The sequence below is a fragment of the Filicampus tigris genome, chromosome 14 (assembly GCF_054856515.1).
Source record: "Filicampus tigris isolate MCC_2025a chromosome 14, RoL_Ftig_1.0, whole genome shotgun sequence".
Taxonomy (NCBI): Eukaryota; Metazoa; Chordata; class Actinopteri; order Syngnathiformes; family Syngnathidae; genus Filicampus; species Filicampus tigris.
In genome coordinates this window covers 13,903,046-13,926,772 of record NC_141230.1, presented here as the reverse complement: position 1 = coordinate 13,926,772, position 23,727 = coordinate 13,903,046, and the positions used below count along the sequence as shown (strand labels likewise).

The following is a 23,727-nucleotide window of genomic DNA, read 5'->3' as shown; positions in this document are numbered from 1 at the left end:
GACTGAATTTGCATGACGTCAGAGGAACATTTTGGTAGAATTCCCAAATGTTGAACCACAGGAACAATCAGATCCGTTACTGTGTCTATTATGATGCTTGAAAAGTCTCCAGTTATACTTGCAATACAGTGCATTTTTTGGTGGCATTTTGTGTTTTTTTCGTTGTTGTGGTATTTCACACTGAGGCGTCCTGACAAGACTTTATTCAAGAAAAATTGAGTGTCAACCCGGAGGAGACAACACAAGCACTAATTAGGCCTTGTAGGTTTTGCTTGTACAACAAGTGACCTAAATATCCTGCTGGGATAAAGAGGATGAGCGTTGTGAAGCTTCACAAAATAGATACATTTAAAAAAATAACACAAATCTGATTATTTTTCCACACAAGTCAATTTTACTACATTCGACACGCTGCAGCAGCAGCAGCTCTCTCACTTCAATCCCAAGCTGTCACACGGGCCTTTCCTGTCCATCACTTCCATGAGTTTCAATGAGTTTTCTCTCCATCATTTGTCAGTCAAGTGGCACCCCAACATGACCCGGCTCCAATACATCCCTCAAATAGACAACAGAGCTCTACACTACATCACCACCTCTATGTCTTAGCGCCAGGCGAGTCTCCTCCACATCACAATCACCTAATTCATAAGCCCCTTTTCCTGAGGTGACCCACTTCCTGTCAGGTCCTATTCCGCCTCTTCGTGATAAATTATTAATTGCACTTCAAACCGCTCATCTCCTTCCTTCTCCACGTAGTCGCTGCTGATTGAAATAATGGCGACGACCTTCAGCGACCAACTGAGACTGTTGCTCGGGTCTGCAAGTCAACTTCATAATCACCAGAAAGAAGTATCATCAACTGTCAATTTTTGAGTATTTGAATTACATTACTGCACATACATAATTGCTGAACAGTCCTAAAATGAACTTTTCTAAAAAAAAAAAAAAAAAAAAAAAAAATCATTTACCATCGCTGTATAATAAGAAACATTCCTTCACCTAACTTTTGATCAACCCATCCATCCATTTTATACAGCGCTTGTCCTCGTTAGGGTCTTGAGTGAACTGAAGCCTATCCCAGCTGACTTTGGGCAAGAGGCGGATTTGAACCCTTAACCTTAGAACATTAAAGAATATGTGATCCACTAGTACACCATACTTCCTGACTTATGAAACCAAACATTTTAAATTTACACGTTGTTTAAGGCTGTCTTCCATCCACTCATCAGTCACTTCAGGAGGTATACACCCACACAATCTAATAAAATCTAATACAACAGCTGGATTGGAAAAATAAGTGGCTGTAGTTTGCAGTGACTGGTTCATTTATTTGCCTCACTGAGAGGGCCAACACATATGAAAGATCTCACTTTGACACAGTGCACTGCAAACAACAACCATTAATAAACAGTGTTAAATGAAACTCTGAGTCAGTCTTAAATATGAGCATTAAAGTTACAGTATTTTTGGAACACGTGAGCCCTCTGGTGGCCATTATGTGTAATGCACGTGTATTCTCACACGCTACCGTATTTATTCGTTTATTCTCCTACTAAATATTCAGTCCAAAATAACGGTCGTGATAATTAATAATCACCTTTGATTGATGTCATTTTTTATTTTTTTAAACTTTCGGTCATGGCACCGGAAATGTAGAATTCGTTGCCTAGCAACTGAATGCCCACACGAGCAATAGCGACATGCTTCGACGCACGCATTTTACGTATTCTTAGTGTACTTTTGTCGCCACATACGCGCGCGCGCACACACACACACCCCTCACACACAATATATATATATTACCTCTGAGTTCAGTACAATGGCAGGCAAGAAGAAAGAAACTGCTTTGCAGGTATAACGAAAAGGTTATTTCAATAGAGACAAAAATTTTTGACTCACAGCCATGAGCAGTTCCTTCTTCCTTCTGGCATTTTTTCGTTTTTTCCCACTCCAGGCTTCCGCCACTAACCAAGAGCAATGGGAGGAGGTTCTTGCAACAAAGGGTTTAACGGGTAAGAGCTGTATACTTACTCCATTTACATCCATTCATTTTCAAAGTGAGTGACACAAAACACAAGGGGTCTCGTAATTTGTTGTACTCTGGCGCCCCCGAGTGGTGAGTATGAGAACCGCATCCCTCCTCTGTCTTGTCTCGTCAGTGGTGGACGTGTTCCAGCACTGGTGTGGCCCTTGTCGAGCTGTGATCAGCCTCCTAAGAAAAATCAACAATGAACTCGGTGATGACCTGTTACATTTCGCCACAGTAAGCATTTCGGGATGGACAAACAATTATGCGAATGGTTACATTACATTTTGAAAAATGGACAGATTGACCAGATGGGGGTAAACTATAAAGTGTATTTAAAATATGTAAAACACTGTATTTTTAATGTGTATAAATCATAAAGTAAAACCATTCATGCGCATATTTACACGATAAATTATGATTTAATTCAAATTAATTCAGTCAGTGTCCTTGAAGGCTATAGACGACAAACATGTATTGTAATTGGGAAGATTGGCAGTGAATGAGTGAATTAATAGTTTAATTATTTTTGAAACACTTTACTGATATTTTTATTCACTATAAATCAATAAACAAATGTGACTCGCTGGGATGCCCCATGTGGATGGTGGAAATGCTATAAATTAGAATTCACACTGTAGTGCCTTAAGTCGTGTGTGCGTGGTGTTGTTTGTGTGTTCAGGCCGAGGCAGACAGCATTGATGCTCTGGAGAAGTATCGAGGGAAATGTGAGCCCACCTTCCTGTTCTATGGGGTGAGTCAGACTCAGTGTTACTCGAAAGGCTCTTGTAATGTCATTACAGTGTGTGTGTGTGTATGTGTGTGTGTGTGTGTGTGTACGTGGAGGTGGTGATGTAGTGTGTACGTGTGCAGCAATTGATGCTGAGCGAGAAAGAGAGCGAGAGGAGAGAGAGTCTTGTTTGCTGTGTTGTACTGTATTTTCCTCATTAAGTGGCCAGGGGTATTTATTTACTCGACTGTAGTCAGCGTACCAAACGTTGGCGAGACCTTTATTGGAGGGAGGCATCTATTTGTAAAACTTGTACCATTTTTGTAACCATCAATTTGTTATTATTTCATGACTTTATATTTTATATATGAATTTTAAGGGAGCACGTGGTGGTTTGTACGTTTGCCTCACAGTTCTTAAGGTTTGAATCTCGGCCTTTGCATGTTCTCTGCCTACTTGCGTGTCTTTGCTGCCGGTGCTACAGCTTCCTTCCCCATTTCCAAAACATGCCTTTTAGGTTTGTCAAAGACTACATCAGTGTTTCTTAACCCTGTTGGAGGTACTGATCCATGCGAAATTTTGATGATTTTGAGATTTGGATGGGTAGTCCTGAAATGTGGAGTAGAAGACCAAAGTTTGAGGCAACGTCACAAATAAAAAAAAAAATTTTTTAAAGATAAAAGTGCCTACTGCTATTTAGAACGTGTTGTAAATAACGAGGAATACTTGACTCTTGTTGAGTGTTCCAGGGTGGCGAGCTAGTGGCTGTGCTACGAGGCGCCAACGCACCTCTCCTTCAAAGGATGATCGCGGACCAACTGGCCAAGGAGAAGTTAGTGCTGGAGCACGGCGGTCAGCGTAAAGTGGTAAAGTCGGTTGCAACAAGTACAGTCAGTCAGACATTGGTCAAACCAGGATGATTTTTTTTGGGATTCAAAATCCATTTTTGCCATGCTCGGTAGGGATGTGTACGAGAAATGTATTCATAGTTAGTTAGTAATATGAAATGAATATGCGGTACTGTCTATGTCGATAATAGTTTTCCTTGAGTACACCCACCACCTGCTGCTAATTATTTAGTGTGCCTTCCAGGTTGTAGATAATGATCTCGCAGATGGTGAGAGGATAGAAGAGCAGGGGGCCCAGCATCCTTCAGACGATGGAGAAAGCGTAATAGGTGCAGTGGAAATAATACACTCTTGTTTCTTCGTCCTTGCATCAACAACAATGTGCCTAATTTCCTGGCGACTAGAACTGCCCTTAATGGCCATCATTCGCTGTTGCTCATCTTTCCAACTGCTCTCGCCGCAGTTCCTGCCACAAAGTCCTACACTGTGGCCGTCATCAAACCGGATGCCGTTGCTCACGGCAAGGCTAATGAAATCATTATGAAGGTACGCAGGGATGTTGTTCCCCCACCTCGCGTGTTGTTTTGCCACCCTCTGGTCAAAATGTAATTTTGCTGTCATCACGTCACCAACTAGATACAAGACGCAGGGTTTGAAATCCTGGCCCAAGACCAGCGCACGTTGACCGAGGCCCAAGCGCGAGAATTTTACCAGCACAAAGGCGCAGAGGTACGGTAGAGTTTTAGAACGATCTCCAAACATATAGAATGTATTTACTCTAGAAGCAAGTGTCTGAATTCACTACACGGTGTTTTTAAGTTGAACAGGTAGTACTAATTTAGTACAATCAGTATTGTACTGCATGGTGTTATCATGGTTTGGTCATTTAGGATTAAGCATTATTTCCTCAAATCGTATTGGGTGTTTATTAGGGGTATGGAATTTATTGGGTGGGGCCCATTATTTGTACAAATGCATTTTTTATAACTTGAAAGAGAGCAGTCGACCCTCGCGTACTTATGGTTCGCCACCCACGGATTCGCATATTTCCTTTTTTTTTTTCATTTTTAGAAATATTTTGAGGCTGTTACCCCCTCCCCATTTAAAAAAAAACATTGAATGTTTATCTGCATTTTTAGTGTTTAGCTCATTCACTTGCCAGACATTTTCAGCCCCTCTTTTACCCTAACGAGTGAAAAAATGTGAAAAAAAAATACAAATAAATTCCTGGGATTGAATGGCTAGACTGGGAAAAGACAAATAAATCCGTCAATGGCAGTGAATGAGTTCAAATAAGTGTTAATTTGAGGTGAAGTGTTCCATGTTCTGAAGAAAATGATTTCATTGGGGCATAGCGGTAGTAACCATTTTATATGGCATGATGACAACATAACGCATTGCAGTGCTCTAATTTGACATATCTTGTGTTGTTAAAGTAAATTGAGCTGAATACCCACGAGTGCGCACTCATGTTAGTGGCCACTTCAGCAAATTCAAAACAGCAAAAAGCAACTAAGTGTGATATTGGTTGATATGAATTCTTAAATATTCACGTGGGATTAAAATCTTAAATCCTTCAGTTTGTTTGCACTACCTCACGCGTCTCCCGTCTGCACATATATTCTGTAAAGGGCTTAAATCCAACTGCTGGCTCAGCAGAATCATTTTGCTTTGTGGGCAATTTGTATGTAGACGAAATCTTTAGAGATTTGAGAATTACTAAATATGCCAGAAAGAGTATAGGCATCATTTTTCTTCAAATATTTATGTACACAATATACAGATACATCTCAATGAATTAGACGGACAAAAGTCCATAACTCAATTCAAAAACGTAAACTCAAAGAACAGATTCAAACACATCAAAAAGAAGACTTATTTCTGAGTTAATTTCCATATTTATCATTTTGATTATGTAACGTAATTTCTTGAGATGGTAAATTGGGGGTTTTTACTTTTGAATTTCCCCTCAATATTCTAATTTATGAAGATATGCCTGCACTAAATCTCCATTTACAATTGAGTTGCTCCATGTCTGTTCTTGCCTCTTGTTTTTGTGCGTGTATTTGTAGGAGTGTTTCGAAGACCTGGTGCAGTTCATGTCCAGCGGGCCCTCGCACATCCTGGTGCTCTCTCAGCTCGAGGACTCGTCCGACGTGGTGCAAGACTGGCTCCGCTTCATTGGGCCTGCAAGCATCGAAGAAGCCAAGCGACAAAAGCCAGAGAGGTGAGATGGGGGAAAATGGTATCCAACTATCCCAACCAATGTGCAATGAGAAATGATCTCATTTCAATTAACTAGTCCAAAAATGCTTCTCTACAAATATTCTTGTTCATCTATCCCAGTGATATTTATGAACAGGTACAAAAACAAATTCTCTTCCATTAGAGTAACAGAAAGAGCACAAAAACTGCACATTTGGGGAGAATAGTCTCACCGGACAAAAAGTAATAGAGGAATGAATGAATAGTGACGGGAAATAGACCACATTTTTTTGGGGGTGGTGTGCCATGAGTTTTTTTTCTAAGGTAAAATATATGCTTTGGCTCAATAAAGATTGGGGGAAACAGGTGTGGAAGATATTAGAACTAGAAAGCACATGCACCAGTGTGGAAGAATGTCAGATTTCCACGCGGCAAAAGGAGCCGTCTGCTCTATCAGACACACCCATACATGATGCTCCTCCACCGCCCCAGCACCAGCCGAGCCACCATCTGCTCTTCTCTTATTTCCCCGCCCCCCATCCCGGGTGCCGGCAGCTTGCGGGCGCAATACGGCACGCGCACACTGTTCAACGCCGTGCATGGCAGCGAGGACGGGGGTCAGGCTGGCAGGGAGCTTGCCTTCTTCTTCCCCGACTTCAGCACAGCCCCGGGAACGGCGCAGGATGCGGAAGAAGAGCGTGTGGAGAGGACGCTGGCTCTCATCCGGCCTGAGATTGCCAGGGAAAACAGAGGTGGGGTTCGAGCCAAATACACACGCACATGTCTGTGCACGTGCTCGCAACCACGCACACCCTAAGGTGGTTGTTATGTAAAATGCAATTGCAGCTGTACATCACACTAATCCACCAAGTGAATAATAACACCTACTGTTTGTCTGCAATTCAGTAAGCCCTCACGAGGAAAAGGAAAAAAAAAAACACAACCTGTTCACAGCAACTCCTAAAATGTTTGCTTATATCAACAGTTCAAACTGAATACACCACAAGCTATTAACCTAAAACGACTATCAAACTCATTTTATTACCCTTAATAAATGGCCTACAGTTGATTTTGGATAAAAAAAAAATTCACCTGAGATGCGCAAATGACTGCAACGATTAATCGAATAAATCAAATAATTCAATTACAAAAAAAAAGTCTAAAAAAAAATCTCTGCCACAAACAAAAACATTCATACACAATTGTAATAGCTGACACCCAACTGGCTAACGGTTGACACACACTAAACTGAGCTCATAATAGCAGATTCGTTCATTCGCCGACGCCCACGTCACTCACCAGACCTGTCTTAGCCTTTTAAAGCCACACACGTACAAAGCCATTGATAGTTGATAACGATAGTGTAGAACGTGATTTTTTTGGGGTGTCCTCCAAAAAAACGATGTGAATCTGCAAATCATTTTTTTAATTTATAGGCAGGTCCAATGAGCATTTTAATACAACAGAAAAACAATATTGAAAACGGTTGATGGTTTTAAGTAAAACTGCATCTTTTCAATGTCCAGAACATGAACAAATTGCTTTGGTTTTTTTTTTTGTCTTTACGTCACCGATACAATTCTTTGATATGTGTGGTCTCTTTAGAGGAGCTTCTGACCCATATAAAGAAGTCAGGCTTCGAAGTGTCTCTGCAAAGAGAGGTGATGTTGACAGAAGAGCAAGCCGGAGAGTTTTACGTCCATTGCAATGAGGACGACTACTTCCCTGCACTGCTGCAAAGCATGACGAGGTAACCGGAACGCGAAGGTGACGAATATTGATAAGATGTTGACTCACCATGTGCATGTCCATACAGAGGGCCGCTGCTGGCTTTGGTTCTTAGCAGACAAGATGCTGTACAACACTGGAAGAACATGCTTGGTCCTTCTGATCTTAGAAGAGCCAACGAGGAGCAACCTGAATGGTGAGATGATTATTGTTTTCCTTTCACTCACATAAACTCGGATCTTTTGTCAAATATTGTTTAAAAAAAAAAAAACATATTGGCCTAACCTGGTATAATGGAGCCTTGACTCCCCAGCACAAAGGTTCCTGCAAACTGATTTTTGAGGCGATTTCAAAACGCCTTTTCTTTTACATCCAAAAACATGGAAGAGGTGAGTGTAGACTATTTATGCCCACTTTATATCACATTGAGTTCTTCAACGTCCCTATGCTAAAACTTAGCGAACTATGACTTGATTGTAAGCATGGCGCCGCCTGCTGCGTGACTCTTAGTCTCAGGGCCCGCTTTTCCGCGGAGGGAGATCCGGTCAACCAGCTGCATGGAAGTCAGTCTACTGAGGAGGCCTCAAGGGAAATCGGCTTCTTCTTTCCTGTGCAGCAAACACTGGCTGTCATCAAACCAGACGCCGTGGACCAACACAAAGGTTGAGTTAAAAAAAAAAAAAAAAAAAAAAAAGTCACGTTGCTGGTATGTTTATAGAGGCAAACTATTTCCTGTGATGGCTCCCCTACAGACAAGATTTTGGAGGAGATCCGCAACAGAAGATTCTGCGTCAGGCGAATGGAGGAGAAGCTTCTCTCCAGGGAGATGGCCGAAGAACTTTACAAGGAGCACAGGGAGTGGCCCTTTTTCAGCCAGCTGGTGGAGTTCATGTGCAGGTTAGTTGATCACGCCCCCCCCCCCCCCCCCCCAGAGACACACCCCCAAAGGGGGCACTTGGCACTGTCACAAGTTTTTAAGCTCTTTTAAGCAGCAGCAGCAGCTTAGCCTCAGGCAGACAGCCAGGAAGTCTTGCTCTCCCTCTCTTTTTTTGTTTTTTCTTGAAACAGCACATTTAAGTTGTGGAATCATCTGCTTCAATGACCGTCTCGCGCTCTTTCCATTTAGCTATTACACAACGACTCTAATAGAAGGGACTGAGGGATGTGAGCGCAGAGCACTTCAGACTTTGGCGTCACTTCCCCTCAACATCATTTCAAGTTTGTGGCGTGCACGATACATGGGACTTGTTTTACTGCTGTTACTTCAAGGAGACATTCTGCTTTTTTTCTACCCACAATTCAAAACATTATGCACTGCAGTCGTTTTAATATCACGATGTGATTCTACCCCAAAGATCAACAATCATACTTCAGTGCTGCCTTAAAATACGAGTGACCTGACGTGCTTTATTAAGTGTTTTTTTTATTATTTTTATTTTTTTTAAATAGGTTTTTCTAAATACGAGCCATTGTACAGTGGTACCTCTACTTACGAAATTAATTGGTTCTGGAAGAAATTTCTTAAATAGAAAATGTAAGTAGAGACGCGTTTTCCATGTAAATGCCCTAATACGTTCCAAGCCCCCCAATATTCAGACATGTTTTATAAAGCATAAAAATGCATGAAAACATGTAACAAATACATGTTACAATTAGATTATTGCACAATAAATGAGAGTTCTATCACATATCTATCTATCTACCCGTTTATCTGCACACAGACACATACGGTAGAGGTGCCTCTTCGCCAACGGGATGCCAGGAAGATGCTAGGCTAGCCAATGGCAGAGCAGCTATGAGTACGTTGCGTTCAGGAAACTCCGGAGCTGCGAGTCGCAGCCCATACTGCGAGTATCAGCCCATACTTTTACCTTTCGTATCCTGAAATTTCTTTCGTAACTAGAGGCAATATTTCCCCGTTGAGGCGTTTCGTAACTTGAAAATTTTGTATGAAGAGACGTTCGTAAGTAGAGGTACCATTGTATAGGGGTTCAGTATCTTGCTCAACGATACTTCGACATGGTCACAATGGCCGGGGATCGAACCTACAACCTTTGGGTCGGGAGACGATCACTCTATCATCGAGCCATGCCACCCCCAAAGTGGCTCTGGATCTTCAGCCAGCCTAGCTGACCAAGTCATGGGCGGGCTCAGCCTGTGGTCGGTTATGTTGATTGTTAATTAGTCTAAATGTTAGTGTGCAGACAGAAACCAATTACAGACTTGGTTAATTCCACACTTGATGGGTGGGCAGGCGCCTCAGAGACCAACTACCCTCAGCTAATTATAGACTATAGCGTAAAATTGAATGATGTCCATGTGACCATATGTCTTCTCATGCGTCAGTGGTCCCAGTGTAATGATGGTCCTGGAAAAGGAAAACGCAGTGGAGGAGTGGAGGGCCGCAATGGGTCCCACAGATCCCGACCGGGCAAAGGCGGAGTTCCCCGACTCTCTGAGGGCCCGCTTTGCCTCCGACGTCCTGCGCAATTGCGTGCACGGCTCCTCCAGCCAGAAGCACGCCCAGCACGAGATCCAGTTCATCTTTGGTGAACAAACTGAGCTTACTGACACTTTTGGTAAAAACATGACGTGTCTGTTACACAATTGCTTTAAAGCAGAAGTCAACCCAAACATATTTTTTTCAAGAATGCATTCCCAGCAGGCCCACTAGTTAAACACGGCATTCTGATTAATATTGCGTTTGTGGAATAAGTGTTAATCCACTCATTTTTAGCCATCTCTGGGGGCGGCCATTTTGTCTTCTGTCGACTGAAAATGACATCACAACTGCTCACAACGACCAATCACGGCTGACCTGTTTTCGGAATCCGAGCCGTGATTGGTCGTTGTGAGCAGTTGTGATGTCATTTTCAGTCGACAGCCGCCCTCAGAGATGTCTAAAAACTAGTTTCAACTAGTGGGCTTGCATAGAACATATTCTTGAAAAGCATATGTTTGGGTTGACTTCCGCTTTAACAACATATTTATTGGGTTTTGATTTTAATTGTTTCAATTTGTACCAACATTTATGCAGATAAAAAGACAAATGAAGCCATTCCGGATAAACATCAGCAACAGTATGAAGGTATGATTGAATTATGAAGAGTATTAATTAGTCATTTAAATATAATAGTTTACATTTTATGTAAAATGTAATTTATATTTTACTAAAAATTGTGTTTCTATAAAAGTTGAAAAATTAAACATTTTTAAATAATATATCTGTAAGGGCTAATTTGAGAAACAAAATAGAGTACAATAACAAAATATTATAATTAATATGGACATGTAATAATTTTATTCATTTACATTTAAAGTGAATTTGGAATTTTATTTACATTGATAAAACTATCATATCAAATTTAGAACAAATCTAAATAACCCATTTTAAAAGCAAGAATGGAAAAAAATTATAATAAATGTGAATTAATAGACAATTATTAATTTTGATACCAATTAAATTGAATGTAATAAATGAATTTAATTTACTGGTATCAGTTAAAAGAAAACAAATAGTGACCTCAGCCTTATTGGGACCCATTCACTTTTAAGCAAATACAAATTATTCCCAGAAAGTTACCTACAAATAAAATATATAATTAATGAATTTTTTTGTATTTTAAAATAAGAAAGCCTCAATATAGAACTAGATCTATATAAAATGCTGTAAGAAAACACTACTCAGTTTTGATTGACACAGTCAGAAGGGTAACAATAAAGTAACAATGGTTTTATTATTCTTTTTGAAGTTTGGACCGAAGACAGCATGTGTATATACAATATGCAATGATGATAAAATGACCTCATTGTTTTATCCTTCATACTTAGGTGACAAACAGCAATCAAATCCTCAAGAAGTCAACGAATGAGTTTTAGTTTGAGTTTAAAAACTGATCATCACTGGAACACAACCTGAAAATGGCTCTTGAACGGAACTGCTTTTAACATGCTTCCCCATTTCGAAGGAAATGTGGACAACAACCTGTCAACTTGCAGTATTCAGTCTCTGATCTAGTCTTGACTTTACTGTCAACATTTATTTTTTCCTTTTCTTCGGGTGAGTAAAAAGCTGTTTCTGCAAGTCTCTAACAGTCATGATGGTTAAACTTTTTTTCTGAGCATACAAGTTGAATCATCTTACTGGTCTCCTGCATCCACGTCGTCGTCGCTATTGAAAGACCTCTCGAACATTTCTTCGATGCTCCTCTGATTGGGATCCTACACAATGTCAAATCAGAACGTTATACATTGGATGTAACATGACCTCCCAAAACTCTCTGTAGAGCCCCTTGCAATGTAAGGAAAAATAGAATACAAAATAAAATATAAAAGATATAAAATGCATATAATATATATACACAGTATAATATATAAAGTTAAAAGCGACAATAAATAACATTGTTGCGCATAGGCCTAGTTAGTCCTACCCTTCAGTCTCTAAATAGTTTTTAACATACTAGATTATTTATAAACTACTTTCATTTTTTCAGTTGAATTATCATTTTGAGGACTAGCCATGAAAAAGGGGGTGTGAGTGTCCATTCATCACTTGCAACTTTAATATGACTGGAAAGGAAATGGGGTCCATTTTGGTACCTTAGAGTGGAATTGAGCAGTCACTGCATTGGCTGAGAGGTCTGACTCGGACAGGCCGACCTGCTCTAACACTTTCATTTTTCCTTGGATCATCGGCCTGCGGGAAAGAAAAAAAAACATCAGAATTCCCACACTCTTCATAGTAGTGCTGATGGTTGTCATACATACCACAGGTAGTCATCAGCTGTTCCCTGGGCGACCAAGTAGTGAATGTTCACATTGTTTGTTTGACCAATGCGGTGGACCCTGTCTTCAGCCTGGATAAGAACCTGCCGTGCACAATATAGTAGAATTGTAATACTTATATATATTTTTTTTAGACAGTAACACATTACACCAGAAGACAGTAAAGACAATCAAACAGCAAATGTGCTGTCTGTAATTCATATCTTATTGTCCTAAGCGTGAAACCAAAACATAATCTTTATTGGGGTTTTTTAATATATTTTTTTTAATTAATCGGTTATCAGAATTTTGCTCTGCCAAATATCAACACTGGAATTAGCATTTGCCTCAGAAAATCCATATCAGTCAACCCCTTTGTAATCACACTTTCTGAAACAAGTTTATTTCTTATACAACGCAGTGTTTTGTCTTCATTAAAAACTGATAACAATAAAAATGACGGCCTTTTTGGAGGGACTGTAACAGATTCATTGCATTTCAATGGGGTAATGGAGAAATTTCATTTGAAATACGACGAGTAAACAAAGTTACGAGCTTGGTCCTGGAAATGAATGAAACCCATAAGTCAAGCTATACCACAGTAGTCAATGACAACAATAAACATTTGATGCATCATTTTTATCATCGGTCCTTACTCCGGGGTTCCAGAACAGTTCAGCAAAGATGACCAGGTCGGCGGCGTGCAGTGTCAGGCCCATGTTGGCGGCGGTGATGGACAGAACGGCCACGCACGTCTTGCCCGAATATTGAAACCTGTCGCAAAGATGCTGGCGCTCACCCGACGGCGTGGAGCCGTCGATGCGAATGAACGAGACATCCTGTTGAGAACATGAGAAGAACCCACACAACAGCCACGTCTACTGGTGCAGTGCAATCAGGACGTCACAAAAGGTGATAAAGAAATATTAGGGACATGCTGAAAAGTGCAAAAACAAACCAAAAAACAATTTTTTAATCATACCGATAAAAGAGGGTGAGGAAATTCAAGGAAGGATGGCAGAGGACCCTCAAATCCTCCAGGTGTGAAAAACTTGTTGCATGGCTATACAAGCTCAAAAGGGTGCTTCTACTCAATACTGAGCACAGGGTCTGAATACTTATGAGCATATTTTAGTTATTTTTTCATAAATTTGCAAACATTTCTACATTCATGTTTTTTTCCTGGCAAGATGGGGTGCTGAGTGTACATTAACGAGAAATAAAATGAACTTTTTGGGATTTTGGCAAATGGCTGCAATGACACAGAAAGTGAAAGTTTTCAAGGGGTCTGAATACTTTCCGTACCCACTGTAACTGCAGAATTGACAAAGAGCTTCTTGAATACTCTGATAAAAAAAAAAAACACATCTATTCCCATAATTCAAACGTTATGGTTGTATTAGTGATGACTGATGATGCCGGTAGCGCGCGTTCGGTTGATAGTTGAGAATATGAATGCAAGTTGTCTCTCTCAACCGTACATGTGCCTTGCAACTGGACCGGCGACAGGTCAAGTGTTTAGTCTGATATTGAGTCGACGTCAGCTGGGATAGGCTCCAGCTGACCTGCTGCGGCCCTGAACAGGACAATCAGTACATAACGTGGACGGATGGATGCTTCTTATCAGCATGGCCCGGATAGTCTGTCGTAAAAGGGCAAAAAGACACTCAGAGAGTGTTTTCACTGTCCAGCGCTTAAATATTTAATGTGACGATGGTTCAGACAGCTTTGGAAAATTCGACTTGGAGTGTAAGTTAATGGGATGGTCTTAAGTGCTGTTTCCTGGAGCGAAGACAATCATGCGTCGTTTTCTCTGATCTTGTACTAAGATGGTAACAGGGCACTGTTTTGTGGCTTTAAGGAGAGTTGGGGGGCTTTACTAGAATCGAATCAACTGCTTCCACCATCACTGCCAATAACCCCAGTCATCCACTCCTTAAATAACTAAGTCAAACGCAACCGCCTTTTCTTCTTCTCCTGACCTCAGCCTGTTGACTTTTATCACTCACCTTTTTGACGAGTTCACTCGTGATGTGATCCAGCACCAACTTGTGATGGGCAAACACCAGGAACTTCTCCCTCCCGCACTCGAGCATATCTGTGATGTACTCCCTGCCAGTGATGGAAAAGCAACATTTAAAGGGGAAGTCAACGGAAACTTTTTTGTCAAGAATATGTTCTATGCAAGCCCGCTAGTTGAAACAGGGCATCCTGATAAATATTGCATTTGTGGAATAAGTGTTAATCCACTCGTTTTTAGCCATCTCTCGGGGTTGTGATTGGTCGTTGGGAGCAGTTGTGATGGCATTTTGAGCCGACAGAGGACAAAATGGCCACCCCCAGAGATGGCTAAAAACGAGTGCATTTTGCTGCTCAATTTATATTCCACAAATGCAAAATTAATCAGAATGCCGTGTTTCAACTAGTGGGACTTCTGGGAACATATTCTTGAAAAAAATGTTTGGGTTTACTTTAAGTGATTATTTTATTTTCACTGTTACAAAATTACAATAAAATAATTTTTTAAAGAACACAAAACATTTGAACTAAAATAGGATTTTCATTCTCCTAATATTGTAACTTTGTTCTCATAAAAATATGATTCTATCATCTTAAAATTTGGATGTCATCCAGCTCATTATATATCAATGATTTTATCCTCTTAAAATTATGACGGTCAGTTTCCCTCATTAATTCCAACTTAATTCTCCCAAAATTATGATTCTATTCTTGACATAAATTCACACAATAATTGTCTTAAGAACTAAAACAACACATTTTCCGATGTTTTTTGTCCTTGTACAATTACGACTACTGCACTATAATATTTCTACTTCCTCATATTAATTCATATATTAAGACATAAGTCTTGCAATATGACATATTTGTTATCATATTTACCTACTCTTGTAAAACTATGATCAGATGCAAACCTGACACAGTCAGTCTGTAACATTAAAGACCTTTGGACAAAACTTCAGCACAACTGTCATTTTATAAGGATCATTTAGGCCTCAGTTGGAAAGGCTTTTTTATTGATTTATTTGAGATTTTATGATTCTTTACAGACTTTCAATATAGTACATAATTTTACCTCATCACATTCAACCGGGTTTGACAATTTTATTTGTAAAGGAAGCGTATACGCACGTAATAGCTTTCAGCTTGGCTTCAGCTGTGTGGTTGTAAAAAATGAGGAGGGCTTCTTTTTCATCCCTTTTCTGAAATAGAGCCAAAAAAGACACTTGTGGCCAAGTGTTGGACTAGTTGCATTTCAAATCACTGAGGAGAAGGAATACTGGAGCGCGGTGTACTAACTCACGTTATCATGTTGCCTGGCTAACTCCTTTGCGGCGGCCGACAGAGCCGCTTTGGTTCGGTTGCTGACCCCGTCGATGGTCACCGTGACAACCTTGCGCTGTTTGGAGGGAAGCTGGGAGAGGACGTCGGACTTGAGGCGCCGCAGCATTAGACACTCTGCCAGCAGCAGCTTTAACTCGCCCAGATGGGAGGAGCCTGAGTAGTCCCAACCCCAGGTCAGCTGGATGAAATTGGGGAAAAGGCGGGGTACTTGCATACTATTAACTGGACCCAATTTTCACTCTTTGGTGCACCACGACCTACAGGATAAACTGCTCATGATAATCCTTAAGAGTCACTCGAGAACTGGCCCTTCGTTGACTTTGATCGCAAGGGATTGAAAATGCTTAAATTTGGCCCAATTAATGATATGCGTTCACCTTACTTTATTTTAACATTCTAAGTAATGCTACTGGATGTTAAAAAGTAGGTTAATATGTCGGATTGATGTTCTGAGTACGAATCAGGGATAATTGGGGAACAAAAAAGGGAAACTAAACGTAGTACAAACACTCTCTTGGTATGATTAACATCTGTGAGTGACAAACAATTTGAATCACCCCATCTGAAGCATCAAAGTTTGTGTGGTGTTCTCAGGGAGTTCATCTCCTCTAATCATCTCTCTTTTGAGCGAGTGAGATGAATCGGCAGCATCAAACAAAGTGTTTGATATGGCCCAAATTCTCTATCAGCAGGTATCAGTGAGTAGTCAGTCACCTGCTTGGCATCGCAGTAACGCAGCCCAAACTCATGGAAGCGAGGGAATAGCATGGGTCTGACCGCCAGAATCTGTGTGTAGAGCTCAGAGGGTCTGGACATGGCAGGAGTCCCCGACAGGAGAATGACCCTCTTGGCTGTCTGAGGGTAGGAAGAAGATGCCGCATAATGCAGGCTGTGAGTCGAGAAATTACTCCTGTTCACGGAGCTGGAACATGCGTGGTTAAAGGGAATTTGGAGAAAATGGAATGCACTACATGGCAACTAGATTGCTCTCTAAAAAAGCTAGTTGCACTAAATGTGAATTTTTTTTAAATAGATGAATGTAGTCAACTGCACACTACCATTTCTTCTAATGTAATGAAATTATGCATCCTAAATAAAATAAAAAAAGACAAGTACTTTAATTCAATCAAATTTGCAACCGTTTTTACTCAATGTAATATATTAATATATTATAAATTGAAATAAACAGCACAAGTGTCCATAATGAAGAGTATCAACCTAACCAGTTCAGTTTAATTGATGAAAAAGATAAAAGACAAGCACCTTCAATAATGGCAGAGCAGCTTTACAGCGAGCCGTCTTTATGTTCTTTAAGAAGTGAGACTCATCCTGCGCAGGAGGAGAACATGACGTTTTCCCAAATCTATATATTCAAACGAATAGAAAAAGAACATCTACAAATCTGACTGATGAAACTCACCATGATGAGGACGTCAAAGGGATTCCCTGGCAGTTGTTTGTCCATCCTGCTCAGGAGGTCATAACTGACGATGTTGACCAAACCTGCCCGCAGGTTGTCTTTGGCCTTCACCACCACATTGACGCTGTCGGGATTGAGAGATGGGAGCCAGCGACGGAAAGCCTGTTAAACAAAAAGCTGTATGGTATTTCCTCAAATAGCTACCGTGCCTTTATTAAAAGGGGGGAGAAAGAGGGGGCGCTGGGTAGTAACTAAAAGATATGAGCTATCGTTCAAATCCCATTTAAAAAAAAAAAAAAGTGATTTGCGTAGCCCTTTTGAAATGTGTTGCTAACCAAAACACACATATACGGAGGTACCTCAGAGTCTACCAGAGCACAACTCACTATTAAAGATGGCACATAAAAGTAAGAAATTCTTTAATACTGCACGTGGAACTCATGAGGTAAGACTCCACATTTTAATTTCTCAGAGACTGTTTATTATGACAGGTGAGCATCCCTGTTTTGCTTAGCGGGAAGTATTTCAAATAAACATTTTGAGACCCTCTTTTACCCGAACGTTTGAAAAAAATTGAAGGAAATATAAACATGTTCCTGGGATTGAATGGCTGGATTGTGAAAAGACAAGTAAATTCGTCAATGGCAGTGAATGAGTTAAACACACCCAAAAAGAAATAAAGCTTCTATTAGAAGCTCACTGTTTGAGGAAACACGGTATATTGTTTGAATCAAAAAATGGATTTTGTCGCCCAATCTTTCTGACCCTTAGTTGACTTGTGCTACTTTTTCCTGTCCCTCCCTCCTCAAGTCACTTTGTTGTTGTGCCTGTGCTTGGTGGCTGATTTGGCCACGGGGGCACAACTAACAGGTAAGATAAGACCCAAGTCAATCTTTACCACATGGTCTGACTTTACTCCCTGCAGCAATTCCAGCTCCTGATTGGGAATGCACTTGAAAGCCATTTAGGGGGCAGACTGAGGGGGTCCTGTTAAATCCCCGAAGACCGTCTCATCGAAAAATGCTCTGCCAGTGGCTTGTTATTGCTGCTTGGAGATAAGCGCACAAGAGTTTCGGTGGGGAGAAAAAAAAAATAGGAAAGACCATGATTTTTTTTTTTTTTTTTTTACTTGACCAAAGTGCCTTGTTACTCTGAAGCATCTGAATCAAACTTTTGTGGATTCTGAGTTTCACTGCTGCCCTTCCTGGCTTTTGTGAAAGCCTGGTCTAAGAGTTTGGTGTTTCCATCAATAGCAGGCCTTCTAGTTGAAACAAGGCAGTATGATTAATATGATTTTTTTTTGCGGCTCACCTATTTTCTGAAGCTGAGCTATGATTGGTCGTTATATGAGCCCTGAGCATCTGTGATGTCATTTTCAGTCAACAGAAGTGACAAAATGGCCGCCCCCAGAGTTGGCAAAAAACGGGTGGATTTTGTTGCTTAACTCATATTCCACAAGCACAATATTACAATATTAATCAGAATGCTGTGTTTCGACTAGTGGGCCTGCATAGAACATATTCTTAAAAAGAATATGTTTGGGTTGTCTTCTGCTTTAAAAACTGATGTGTATAGTGGGTTTTGGGACACCTTGTATATTTTCACCCCGCTTTCACAAAGGGGACTAGGATAGAAGAACATAATATAAACAGCTTTAAAAGCTATAGCTTCTTGAGTATATCATAATGATAAAGTACTAACCATAAAGTCTCCCAAATGTGTAGTCTTTTTTTTTTTTTTTACCTCTGCCCAGGTGAAGCGCACAGAAGATGGAGCCACCACCAGCACAGGCCACTCCTTCCTGTAGTAGGCAGCGATGCAGATGGCCTGCACAGTCTTCCCCAGGCCCATGTCGTCAGCCAGGAGTAGGCGACCTTGTTTAGACACCGCATAACTGCAACGAGACAGTTGAGATGATTCGGCAATTTAGATCAAACTTGACAGATAACTGTGTGACCGTTTCACAAATGAGAGAAAAGATCATTTCCAAACCATGACTTAGTAATAGAAGAACAAAAAAACTTTGCCTGGCATTGGTTATATGAAAAATGTTTTTTTTTAAGTTTTTACTTTAGTTACATCCGTCAACTATGGGTATGTGAAACCCTTTGAGATGTTTTTGTGATTATGCGCTGTATAAATAAATTAGACTGGACTTTTCAACTAAAGCCTAAATGTGCCACTTATCAGTCATACAGTTTTTTAATATACAGCAGATCCCCAGATACTGACGGTTCAACAACACACATATTAACTTTTTTTTTTTTTTCTTCCGGGGCAGGGTGGGTTTGAAAATCTAGCAATTGTATAAATATTTGTAATTCATATGTTGAATTAATAAAAATGTGTGGGGGAACCTCTCTTGCTCCCTTTTCTTAGTAAAATATTTTTTAAATAGACACGTACAACAAAACGGTGCAATTATAACTCACTTGAACGATTACATTGTGTGTAAAACAATTTAATATTACTACATTAGAAATTATTGTGAAAAGGCTGTTATGGCTACTACAAAAGGAGCGCGAACGGCTACCCACAAGCACCTACTTGACTCCTTCCATCTGGAAGGGCATGAGGCTGCTAGTGATCGCGGGGTCAACGCAGGACAGGTCGGCCTCAGGGACGATTAAGTTCCTGGCTCGAGGCCCCCCGAAGCTGGCAGAAAAGGCCTGGACCACCGCCCGCGGAAGAGGCTCCACCTCCACGGCTGCTATCCCACCGAAGAGCTCCACTGAGAATGGAACGTGATGCGCTTAAACAAGATGGCAAATGGCAACAGGGAGGATAACTCCAGTGGGTAAAACTCACTCAGTCTCTTGTAGTCCTCTAGTGCAAAGCTCCACTTTCTTGTTTTCATGTCTGCAATCATTTAACAATGAGAGGACAGACTCACACTGCAGTTCAAAGTGTCCAATTCTCATTTAATGCCTATATAGGATTATTTCACCATTTCCATGTCAATTTCAAGCAACATATATTCAATATGGCTGTTCACATTTGCAGAACACATAAAACAACCTGCATATTGTCACTGTCCTGTGAAAAACACGTATCTCCAATTTTGGAAACTTTAATTTTCACATTAATGCGATGTCTGCAACGCGGAAACACCATTCATGTAAAAATAAGAAAATGAAAAACAAAAATGGAGATAAGTGTTTTTCACATGACACTGACGATATGTGGATGGCCAAATTGTATGGAAAGAGCCATCTTTGGGGGCGGTTATTTTGTCACTTCTGTCGACTGAGAATGACATCACAACTGCTCAGGGCTCAGATAACAACCAATCATAGCTCAGCTTCAGAAAGTAGGTGAGCCATGATTGGTCGTTATCTGAGCCATGAGGTCTGTGATGTTATTTTCGGTCGACAGAAGTGACAACATGGCCGTCCCCTGAGATGGCTAAAAATGGCTAAATACGTTAGCGTTTGCTTCCCTTTAATGATGGCCACGCCTCTAAAGTTAGCCATTGAGACTACATTAGTCTGTGTTTTTACTGTAAATTAGATTTACATGCAGTGTTTTTAATGCGCTTTTATTTGTGTTGTTTGGACAGATGCAAGTGTCCTTATAATAGTGTACATATATGACGACATCAAACTGGTACCGTAAGACTTTGTCGGCATTTGCTTGAATGCTGCAATCACGTCGACATGGTAACCGATGTTCACTTCAAATCTGGAGGGCGACACCAGGACGCACTGGCCCTGGACGACGGCCCCCGGTTTCTGCCAGCCGTTGCACAGCTTCAGCAGAGCGGTCAGCGCAGAGCCGTCTTGCGCTCGGCCGGTCACCGCCGCCATGTCCGATGCCTCCGCGCCCTCCAGGGGCCTCAAAGACACCGACGCGATGGACGCCACTTGGGTCACTGCGGTGGAATAGAGAAACCACAAGTTAGAAAGGAGCAGGAGCATATATGCACACTGTTGCACACTGTTAAAACACACTTAGCTGTTGGTAGTCCTCCATGCTGAAGCTCCACATCTTGTTGGCAGGGTCTAAAGGAAAAAAAACCAGGGGATCCTTTGTTTATGATGGATTTAGCGACTAAACCCGAATTCATATACATTTCAGAAATGTATAAATTCTGTGGCATAATTACAACATGCCACCTTATGTGCATATCCACCTTCTTCTTTATCTCTTCTTCATTTCTTACTTTTGGTATTCATTGTTCTAAGATGCCGTAAGTATTTTAGTGCCTTAACGAGTGAAACTTACGCCATGTACAAGAAAAGCTTGTTTTGTATTTTTTTAACAATATTTGGTTTAAAAACAACAACAACAACACCCAAACATTCATTCAAATTTCAGGACATATTGGCATGATCAAGTATCGGTACTACGTATTGTCAAGTACTCAAATGCAAGTACTTTTACTCTTCTGACTTAAAAATAAATAAATAAATAAATAAATAAAGCAGCAATGTTCCATGCCTAATTATTTGAATAATAAACGTAATTCACATTTTAGATTAACTTACATAAAATCTTGAATCCCTTCTTCAGAAAAACATAGTGAATGCCTCTATTATTTGCTCTAGTAGCTCATACATAGTGTACATCTACCATAAAACAGTGTGTCTAATGTGTGAGTCGGCAATTTCCATCACAAGGATTAATCAACTATCTACATTATTTTCTTTCCAGTGGCAACAAGGGCTGTAAATGTTATGACAGAAATGTGGAAAGACAAATGACCAATTCAGCTGTGAGATATTTAAAAAAGCACTTAGTTAGTAAGCAAGATAACCTTTGCGGTCTGTACCCAACTAAGTGGTTGGTGCAAGCCTAATTATTTTCATATATAAAAGCTGAACTGGACAGATGTCCAAATTGCTGAGTTTAGGCATTATAAATTGGATTTATGTGGCCACAAAGAGTATTTGGGTGTCAGCTCAGAGCCAAGGATTACGTTAGCCAACATATGTCAGTTTTTGGCCTGGCGCAGCTAGCAGTTGGCTTGCGTATAAAAAAAAATATACGAGTGGTCATAATGTCCAATAGAGCGAGGGATATTAAATTTTTATTTACGTGCAGTACATGCACAGCCACACCGATCGAACTAGAGTAAGCAACGGTTTTATTGTTTAAACGACCACAACTGAGCACAAGGTTAGCACAACCACCATATATTGTAAACAGTATTCAACTATTTATATTTTACACATAGCTATATGTCAGTTTTATAGCTGCAAATCATCATCAGGCAAATGTAACAGTCCAACAACGGTTCTAAAACAAATTAATAAATGGATGAATTAAAATTTCATTCAACTAAACAAAGACAAAACGGATGTCCAGCAATTATTTTTGGCAAAAAAGAAATGAGGATTGCTGTTCGTAAACACTTAACTCATTCACTGCCATTGACGACTTTACTTGTCTTTTCAGAGTCTAGCCATTCAATCCCAGGAAGTGGAATTTATAGAGCATTTCTATATTTTTTTCCAAAATCACATTCTTGTGCTGCAAGTTCTTCTCGTAATCTTAGTTAATTATGTTTTATTTCTCTACTTTGCTTTTAAATGTCTTGAATTCTTTTGTTGTAATGTTTTCATTATATGTCTTTAAATGTTGCATTTCGCCTTTAAATGATGCCTTTAAAAGTTGTTTTGTGTTCACTTTGTGAAGCACATTGAGCTACCTTGTGCATGAAATGCGTCATATAAATAAAGCTGCCTTGCTTTGGCTACAAGTTTTGCTTCAGATGTATTCTCTACGGCCAGGAGTCACCAACTCCGGTCCGTGAGGGCACCTGTCCTGCAGGTTTTCAATCTCTCCCTGCTGTAACACACCTGATTCAAATGATCAGCTCATCAGCAAGTGCTTGAGAAGCCTGATAACAATCCTGATCACTTTAACAGGCGTGTTACAGCAGGGAGAGATTGAAAACCTGCAGGACAAATGGATTTATATTAAAGATGTGTAAGATTGTCTATAAATCTGACTTGATTGACACCATCAGAGATTTATTGTATGAATTTTAACAACAGGTGAATTATAGTATCATTCTGAGATCTGATATTTTGAGTTATGCGGCAACATAAAGGGATCAAAATATCCAAAATATCAGAAAGAGTACAATGCAGTTCAGGTATGCGCCACGAAAAACGGCCACCACAATAATGCAATGTGTTGGGGGTGTACGTACTTAAGCTCTACTATCTACTTAGCAGCACATTTACCGTATGTCTTGGATGGGATGGATTTAAAAGCAGCAATGAGCTCTGCGTGGTAGCCCACCTCCACCCTGAAGCGTCCGTCAGTGTGCGGTACACATTTGCCCCAGGTGGATATAGAAGGCTTCGTAGCAGGCACAGGCTTTAATGTTGTAGAGTCTGAGGTAGGTTTGTTTGGTTGTTTGTAGAAGGAGCCCAGTGCCGCACCGCTGGGAGAGGGCTGCTTACAACTGAGCTGAGCAGGCTTCGCACTACTAATGCTTTTGTCAGTGCTCATCACGGGCTGGTTTACGTGTTGGCGCTTGGCTGGAGGAGATGCATCTCTGGCCGATGTCTACGAAGAATGACAGCATTTGCATTAAATTAGTCTTCGCTAGGTAACCCTGCACTGAAGTGGGAAGGAATGTTAGCGCTACATTGAAGAGAAAAAGTATTATACTAAAGTTAGACTTAAAGAT

The 23,727-nt window shown here is 40.5% G+C and overlaps 2 protein-coding genes and 1 long non-coding RNA gene across 6 annotated transcripts in view; 1 reads left to right on the top strand and 2 right to left on the bottom strand.

Moving 5' to 3' along the window:
• Positions 1-1,628: 1,628 nt before the first annotated feature.
• Positions 1,629-12,604, top strand: LOC147136459 (thioredoxin domain-containing protein 6-like). 3 transcript variants are annotated; one of them, XM_086052439.1, is made up of 17 exons: positions 1,629-1,852; positions 1,955-2,012; positions 2,160-2,263; positions 2,709-2,780; positions 3,506-3,622; positions 3,849-3,933; positions 4,068-4,150; positions 4,241-4,333; positions 5,677-5,831; positions 6,365-6,561; positions 7,415-7,559; positions 7,626-7,733; positions 8,048-8,199; positions 8,290-8,434; positions 9,884-10,116; positions 10,575-10,625; positions 11,369-12,604. In XM_086052439.1, exons 1-17 carry the CDS (start codon positions 1,820-1,822, stop codon positions 11,407-11,409), a joined length of 1,872 nt encoding a protein of 623 aa, XP_085908565.1. In that variant the 5' UTR covers positions 1,629-1,819; the 3' UTR covers positions 11,410-12,604. The 3 variants fall into 3 exon arrangements, with proteins under 3 accessions (XP_085908565.1, XP_085908564.1, XP_085908566.1); XM_086052438.1 differs by having other exon boundaries at positions 1,629-2,012; XM_086052440.1 differs by lacking the exons at positions 1,629-1,852; positions 1,955-2,012; positions 2,160-2,263 and having other exon boundaries at positions 2,712-2,780; positions 3,498-3,622.
• Positions 1,632-8,428, bottom strand: LOC147136460 (uncharacterized). The gene is made up of 3 exons (XR_015089695.1): positions 7,607-8,428; positions 5,692-5,791; positions 1,632-2,212 (listed from the first exon to the last, which is right to left on the bottom strand). It is a non-coding gene; the product is annotated as an uncharacterized LOC147136460 (long non-coding RNA).
• smarcal1 (SWI/SNF related, matrix associated, actin dependent regulator of chromatin, subfamily a-like 1) overlaps positions 11,269-23,727 on the bottom strand; it is a 13,256-nt gene continuing 797 nt past the window's right edge. For both annotated transcript variants that reach the window (XM_086052435.1, XM_086052436.1), the window contains 16 exons: positions 23,276-23,603; positions 21,035-21,085; positions 20,695-20,955; positions 19,893-19,943; positions 19,632-19,815; positions 18,828-18,978; positions 17,085-17,246; positions 16,928-16,993; positions 16,379-16,519; positions 15,624-15,842; positions 15,452-15,522; positions 14,311-14,413; positions 12,958-13,140; positions 12,305-12,405; positions 12,137-12,233; positions 11,269-11,758 (listed from right to left, as the gene is read on the bottom strand). In XM_086052435.1, coding sequence (XP_085908561.1) covers positions 11,678-11,758; positions 12,137-12,233; positions 12,305-12,405; positions 12,958-13,140; positions 14,311-14,413; positions 15,452-15,522; positions 15,624-15,842; positions 16,379-16,519; positions 16,928-16,993; positions 17,085-17,246; positions 18,828-18,978; positions 19,632-19,815; positions 19,893-19,943; positions 20,695-20,955; positions 21,035-21,085; positions 23,276-23,603 — 2,250 coding nt within the window. In that variant the 3' untranslated portion in view covers positions 11,269-11,677. The remainder of the gene's footprint in view (positions 11,759-12,136; positions 12,234-12,304; positions 12,406-12,957; positions 13,141-14,310; positions 14,414-15,451; positions 15,523-15,623; positions 15,843-16,378; positions 16,520-16,927; positions 16,994-17,084; positions 17,247-18,827; positions 18,979-19,631; positions 19,816-19,892; positions 19,944-20,694; positions 20,956-21,034; positions 21,086-23,275; positions 23,604-23,727) is intronic.

What these genes read in the sequence shown, in the direction of transcription:
- LOC147136459 (XM_086052438.1), top strand. Translation starts at nt 1,904, where the DNA reads ATGAGCAGTTCCTTCTTCCTTCTGGCATTTTTTCGTTTTTTCCCACTC. An exon ending in CGCCGTGGACCAACACAAAG is followed by an intron (nt 8,200 to 8,289) that starts GTTGAGTTAAAA and finishes GCTCCCCTACAG; the next exon opens with ACAAGATTTTGGAGGAGATC. An exon ending in CTGGTGGAGTTCATGTGCAG is followed by an intron (nt 8,435 to 9,883) that starts GTTAGTTGATCA and finishes CTCATGCGTCAG; the next exon opens with TGGTCCCAGTGTAATGATGG.